Below are 7,276 nucleotides of genomic sequence, written 5' to 3' on the forward strand. Positions count from 1 at the left end.
TTGCAGTGAGCTGAGATCGGGCCACTGCACTCCAGCCTGGGCAACAGTAAGACTCCGTCTCAAAAGCAAAAAAAAAAAAAAAAAAAAGAGTCAGGGCTGACTTTCAGGGCATAGGCACTAGAAATGAAAAGGAAGGAGTGGAAACAAAATGTGTCACACAGAAGAAGAACAGGACATGAGAAAATGCATGAAAGAGGCCAGGGAGGTGGGTGTCCATGAGGACCAAGATTTTGAGCCTGGATGCCTTAAAGTATGATGATGCCATTAAGAGAATTAAGGGACACTTAGTGACAAAGGCTATCTCTCAAAACTGTTCATCTTGATGCTCATGCTGCTGACACACAGAGAAGACTCCCAGAGAGGGAGCAAGGCCCATTGGTGTGAGTCCCAGGCAGAAACCCAGGCTGGGTTTTAATCTCAGTAGGATCAAGGTTTGGCTGATATAAATAACTCACTTGAGTTTCTGTTGGGTACAGTAGAACGTCTCCATTCAGCAATGTGCAAGTGTCATTTTACATAACTGATTTCAAGTTTGCATTCTGAGCACTGTATCCAGGAAATGGGTCAGGGAAGAAAACCCACCCCTGAAGGAATGTGAATCTTTTGGGAAGCCTTTAGCTGCTGATTCAGAAAACGCACTGCAAAATTAATGACGGAAACAATAAGAATAATCTCACACAGTTAGCCAGGCAGGGGTAGGTGAGGCTTGAGGCCTGGCCCATCAGGAGTTGGCTCTGCTTCCTCTTAGTTCTCTTGGCTCCATCCTGCATGCTTCTGGGAATCGCATCCGCACCACACTGTCCAGCACAAGAAGCACCAAGTCTGCCTGGGCTTCTCTTTGTGGTAATATGGAATTCTTTACCAGAAGCCCCTCCTTCAACTTCCTCTCAGGGCTCATTGGCCAGGAGGGAGGGGTCACATGTTCATTTCTGAACCAACCCCTAGTACGGTGAATCCCCACCCTTTGCTTTGACTGATGGAGATCCCCACTGAGCTCTGAGCGCCTGGGAAAAGCGCATGGGCGTTTCAGAGCCTGAGCTCTGCGGTGGAGAAAAGAGTGGCAGGGCTGGGGAATCTCAGTTACTTCCAACAATTTTCCTAGTTACATTTAACATTTATTATGGTTGTTTTCCTGCAGTAAAAGTCCCATTCAAAAGTTCAGACTTCTCTGCGTGAGTCACTCTGATGGAAGTGGGGACAGGATGTGGTCACCTCCCTTCTCTCTCTCTCCTGCTATCTTGGTCCTTTCACTTGCCCTGCTACCCAAGTGAATGGTTGTTAGGGGAGGTGGCCGCAGGTTTGCAGCTCCATGTTTCGCTGGCGGGCTGTGGGTGTCTCAGTGCTGCTGGCCAAATGCTGGGTCCCTCAAGCGTCACTACGGTTCTTCCGATGCCCAGTGGTGGAAAGGGGCACCAGGCAGCCACTGGTCCCAGGTGCAGCAGCTGTCAGAGAAGAACCCAGACTTGTGTAAGATGAGAATAACATGCATGCTCCCCAAAGAAGGAGGGAGAGAAAAGGGGGGTATTTAGGCTCTCCTAAACTTCGTTTACCCCAAAAGCCTCCTAGCCCTGTCTTACACCTTCCTGGTGGCAAAATGCTCTCAAATCAAAGCCACACTAGGGCACTGATGGGGATTGCGAGGATCTGGCTTCAGGAAAGTTAAAGAGCTAAATAAAGAAGGAGCTCTCTGTTCTGCCCACTCCATGCCAGTCAGTGACCCGCAGGAAGGGCTCTCAGTGGAAACTTCCCATCTCCATGGTACCGTTTCCCAGGCCTTCTATTGCCCTACTGAATTCCTCGCTTAGGATCAAGCATGACAATTAAGCAATGTACTTAGCGAGATAAGCAGTCTTCACTCTTTCCCCTGAGAATTGTGTCGCTCCTTTCCCATGCAGCTGTTGCAGGACACACCAGTGGCCTCCCCAAGGAGCATGAAGGTGTGGCAAGATGCCTGTTCACCACTTCCCAGGACCCAGGCCAGTCATGGAGCCCTCCAGTTTGGGGACATTCCCACCAGCCACTTGCTATTCAAGCTTCCTCAGGAGCTGCTGAAACCCAGGTATTATTTAGCTTTCCTGCCCCAGCACCAACTCGGAACCTGACTGCGATTCCACCGCAGGGAAGTCTGACTGCCACGACACCATGCAGCTGTCTCTAATGAAGGTGGCACTACCATTTTTGTGCAAAGAGGTGCTGGCCTGCCCAGGACAGGGAGCATGATTGCCTGCCATGTGCTTTCCCAGCAGCTGGAGGCAAACGTGACGACAGCGTACTGCTCAGAGGCTGAAGCCATCAGCTCAGCTCTGGTTTAGAACTGATGGTGTTCTAAAAATAAGAATGACTTTTTTTTTCCTAAAGCTGCTGTTTATTTCCATGATAAATCACCTTTCTTTTCTTGTATTCTGTAGTGAAAGTAAAATTCTTTTTAGGTAGATGCAGTGCCAGATAGATCATTTTTAGAGAATACATTTGGCCTTTTTGTGCTAACAAGTTGCATCTCTTTTGGGGAGGAGGGCATGAGCAGAAATATTAATTATGTCAGAAAAAAATTAGAAAAACAAGGTTTGTCATTTTCAGGTGATTTGAAGGAGACATAGATAGAAAGGTACTGACCTTTTCTTCATGGCTTTCCCAGAGACAGAATTGCCCGGGGATTAAAAGGACCTGGCTCTAGCATCTGGCTTTCAGTCCTGCTTCACACTTACTGGCTGTGTGACTCCAGGCCATGTGCCAGGGCAGCTCCTCTGAGACGCGGACACTAAGATGGGATTAGATGGGCAAGAGGTTCATTGTGGGGAAGCCTGTGAAAGATGACCAGAAGGGGACAGGGACAGGGGCAGGCAGAGCCGCAGATGGCTGTGGGCCTGCAGACACTGTGAGGGGAGGGCACAGGGAGGACAGAGCCGGGTAGGAAGGGCCTCAGGCCGCAGTTCAGCTGTCACACAGTCTCAGCCAGGTGCCTGCAGTCCCCCAAGCAGAGATTATCTCTGAGAAGAGCTCATTGTTGACCATAAATGGCCCAGCTCTAACACCCCCGAGTGTCACTGAAGACCTAGGGCATGGCAGCCCCACTCTGCTCCCTGCAGCAGCTTCTCTTGGAGCATGACTTCATGGCTGCCACAGGCTGTTTAACTTCTCTAAGCCTAAGCTGTCCCTCTATGCCTGTCTTGCATGTTAGCAAATCGCTACCTCTCTCTGGACCTCAGTTTTCCTGTTAGTTAAATGAGCTCGAGGATGCTTTTCTTGCAGGGAGGAGAGGTCATAGCTTATAAGGAGGCTGGCCCTTGGAGCCCACTCAGTAAGCTGTGAGCATGCATCACAGGCAGAGAGAGGGTAGGCCAGAGAGAGACTGAATGCCGAGCTCTGAAGGAGAAAGCCTGTGTGGACAGCTCCACGTCTCCAGCTGCCCCATGGAAAGTCTTGGGGTCCCTCATTTTCCAAAACTGTGCTAGTAGAAGCTAAGGCAGAAGGAGAGGAGATTGTCCCTCCAGTTGTCCCCTCCCTTGGCTGTTTCTTGGTGGGGAGGCCCCACTTCCCATCCCTGCTCTCTTGGTCAAGTTGACCTTAATGACAATGACCTCCCTCTTTAAAGAAACTGCCTGGACTCCCCTTTCCCCAGTCCCCTGCCTCTGGCCTCCCCCTTGTGGCCTCTGCATCAGCTTGGCCCTCCCCTCCCTGGCAGCTTCTCTCTCAACACATTCAGTGTAGTGAGTTACCAACTTCTGATGATTCAACCCCTGTGCCTTCCCGTCCAACATTAAACCGTACATCATTAATGAAAAAGTAACATTTTAAAAGGTAACTTTTTTTTAAAGTCAATCAGCAAATATAATTTTCAACTTATATTTTAGCCCCAAATGTTGTAGCAATCAGTTATTTTCAGAAAGTTGAAGGAGTTGGAGGATTCTGTTTTTCTCATTCTGATTTACATTCTGACAGGGTTCTGACAGTCCTTTAGAACTCGTGCCATTGCTTTACCCCTTTGGTGAATGTATAAAAATGCTCTTTAGCTCTCTGCCCTACCCTCCCATCCTCCAGCAATGAAGAGTCATAGCTACAGTGTCATGTACTGGGATCTAAATCCACTGCTGCCTTTTTCTGGGTGTTAGTCAGTTAGTCTTTTATGAAAGAAAGTTGCTTTAGGAAACAGTTCTGGAAAGCAAATGTCAAGTCTGATCACCAGGCCCACATATGGAAAGTACATTCTATTCTGCAGCACGTTCTAATATCCTCCTTAACTTGGCTACCCCTCGTTCTCCAAACCTCCGCACTAACACACAGACACACCAGGAGAAATATTGAGCAGTGTTACCATCTGGTTGGCTTAATTTAACAAATACAGATTTCTCTTTCCTTTTGAAGAACATTGCCCTCAAGGAAACTTGCTAATCTGAAGAATAAATGTGTGTCTTAGCCTCACAGAATTAAAGAGCAAAGAGAATTAACAGTATAATTTGTTTCTTCCACTTCTGGTTTCTGCCTCCAAATTTTCCATTTACCATTTAATTCAATTCAGTAACTATTTATTGAGTGCCTACTGCATAGTAGGCACTGGGGATGCCACTGTGAGTGGGATGAACCCAGTTCCTGCCTCCTGTCTGGTGTCTGCTTAGACATTAGCCACAGGAATGGCTGAAGACAGCCTATTGACATCTGCATCTCCTACGACCCTTTCACACGCACCTTTATGCATCCCTCTCAGGGCACCCCTGCACCCTAAACCACTCAAGGAATGAAACGTCCATCGTTGCATTCCTACTGCCCAGCACTGCACCTTCTGCATCCCCCAGACTCATTAAGTACTTGTTTGATAAGTGGGTGGATGGATGAGTGTGAATTTTCATAAAAAGTAAAGCTCGCTTAGCTGGAAGTGCGTAGAGTATGTAAACATCATGCAAATCAGTACTAACAACTTGCACTCTGCTTTGTTTCGAGACAGAGTCGCTGTGTCACCCAGGCTGGAGTGCAGTGGCATGATCTCGGTTCACTACAACCTCTACCTCCTGGGTTCAAGCGAGTCTCCTGCCTCAGCCTCCCGAGTAGCTGGGATTACAGGCACCCACCACCATGCCTGGCTAATTTTTGTATTTTTAGTAGAGTCAGGGTTTCCCCATGTTGGCCAGGCTGGTCTTGAATCCCTGACCTCAGGTGATCCACCCATCTTGGCCTCCCAAAGTGCTGAGATTTTCCCAAAGTGCTGAGATTACAGGCGTGAGCCACTGTGCCTGGCACACTCTACTTTTACTGCATGATATTTGCCTCATTCTTCTTCCTTCATAGGGAGGGTATTAGGGTCTGAGAAATGTAGAGGTGGATGGGAGAAGGTGGGTCTGTGTTTCTTCATCTTTGTGTTAAATCTGTCTAACAGAAAGGAAATGCTTTTTTGATGCTTAAATCACGTCTTTGTTATTCAAGTTGTCTCCTACTTCTCCTACAACTTCCCTCTCCATGAATACATACAAAACAGAATACATATTCTTTGGGTTTGAAAAGGCTTCCCAGTGGAATAAGCCAGTCACAAAAGGACAAGTCCCGTACAATTCTGCTTACATGAGGTATCTCGAGTAGTCGAATTCATTGAGAGAGAAAGTAGAGTGGTGGTTGGCTGTCAGGGGCTGTGGGGAAGCGAGACGAGGGGCCTCTTGTTTCATGGGTACGAGTTTCAGTTTTGCAAGATGAAAAGAGTTCTCGAGATTGATTGTACAACAATCTGAATGTACCTAACAGTACTGAACTGTACACTTAAAAATGGTTAAGATGGCACATTGTAGGTTAGTGTATTTTGCCATAACTTTTTTAAATGCAGACTTTTTATAAAAGATTCAGACATGTTTCTTCTTGCCATGTGCTGGGACTTACACCACTAGCCAGGTCTGCCACAAAAGTTCCTTGTTGTTCCCCAATGTCGTAAGGAAGTTATACAACAAAACTGTTAACAGCTGGAATAGAATAGCTTTTTAAAGTTCCGAGAGAAACAGGTCATTTAATCAGTACCCACCTTAGCTTATCTATTTGAAAACGGGAGGTTGGGTGTTTGCTCGCCACCCTCTGTCTCAGCTCTGAGATTCGGAGGAACACTGAACACCTGTATTTCCCTTCATTGCCGGTGTTCCCCACAGGTCACAGTTTGCTGTGGACGTGCAGACAACATCCTCCAGAGGACTGGTGTTTCACACGGGCACTAAGAACTCCTTTATGGCTCTTTATCTTTCAAAAGGACGTCTGGTCTTTGCACTGGGGACAGACGGGAAAAAATTGAGGATCAAAAGCAAGGAGAAATGCAATGATGGGAAGTGGCACACGGTAAGAGCTGGGGCTGCGTCAGTACCTCCAGTTGGTGTAGAATGCATTGTTGGGGTTGCTGAAAATAGGAGTCCCAGCATCCTTCCCAGACATGAGGGCATGGAGTGGGAGAGCTTGTGTGCTTGCAGGTGCTGCGTGCCCAGCATCTCAGTACTGGAGGCCGTGGCACACGTGTTGCATGGCTGTCATCCTAGACAGTAAAGTCAAGATGGGCTTTACTGATGCTTCTTCGACTCCCTCCAGCCCCCCCGGTCTGCCTCATGCCCCTTGCCTACTCTCACTCCTGCCTCCTGGACCATTTCTCCCCCTTATGACCAATTTCCAGGCCTCCAGGCCCCTCTCTGGACCTGGAATGATGCTAGCATCTTAGCTCTTGCTTAAAGCCATTCCAGATTTAAAGAAATACCATTTAAGGCAAGAAGGGACCTATTTATTTCTCTGATGAGGCCACTGGACTTCAGAAAATGTAAGTGACTTGACAAGTTGTATTCCCTTAGTCGTTCACCGGCCTTCCTGGAACACATAGGCAAACACTCCTCAATGTAATATCAGAGATTGGCAAGTGCTTTGAGAAAACACTAGAGCGAAGTAAGAAAATGACAGAGCAGGGAGACTATTTTAGATAAGGCAGTAGAGAAAGCCCTGGTACAGCAGGTGGTAGTCACATGAAGTTATAGGGAGGGGGTTCCAGGCAGAGGGAAGAGCAAATAACAAGGACCTGGAGGTGGGAATTAGCTGAATGAACAAAACACAAAGTGATAAGAAATGGAATTAGAGAGGAAGACAGAGCCCAGATCATTTAAGCTTTGAAGGCCAAGCTCCGACTTTGGACTTTATTTGAATGTGTCTGTAAAGCTTTTAAAGAGTCTTAAAACTCTTGGTCAGGCGTGGTGGCTCATGCCTGTAATCCCAGCACTTTGGGAGGCCGAGGCGGGCTGATCACAAGGTCAGGAGTTCGAGACCAGCCTGACCA

General features: G+C 47.6%; 1 protein-coding gene across 2 annotated transcripts in view; it reads left to right on the top strand.

Annotated features, from left to right (window-relative positions):
• Positions 1-7,276, top strand: part of LAMA3 (laminin, alpha 3) — an 83,447-nt gene that overhangs the window by 65,700 nt on the left and 10,471 nt on the right. For both annotated transcript variants that reach the window (XM_011939253.1, XM_011939254.1), the window contains 2 exons: positions 1,896-2,059; positions 6,120-6,303. In XM_011939253.1, the coding sequence (XP_011794643.1) occupies positions 1,896-2,059; positions 6,120-6,303 (348 nt within the window). The remainder of the gene's footprint in view (positions 1-1,895; positions 2,060-6,119; positions 6,304-7,276) is intronic.

The sequence above is a fragment of the Colobus angolensis genome, unplaced genomic scaffold (assembly GCF_000951035.1).
Source record: "Colobus angolensis palliatus isolate OR3802 unplaced genomic scaffold, Cang.pa_1.0 Scaffold18, whole genome shotgun sequence".
In the NCBI taxonomy this organism is placed as follows: Eukaryota; Metazoa; Chordata; class Mammalia; order Primates; family Cercopithecidae; genus Colobus; species Colobus angolensis.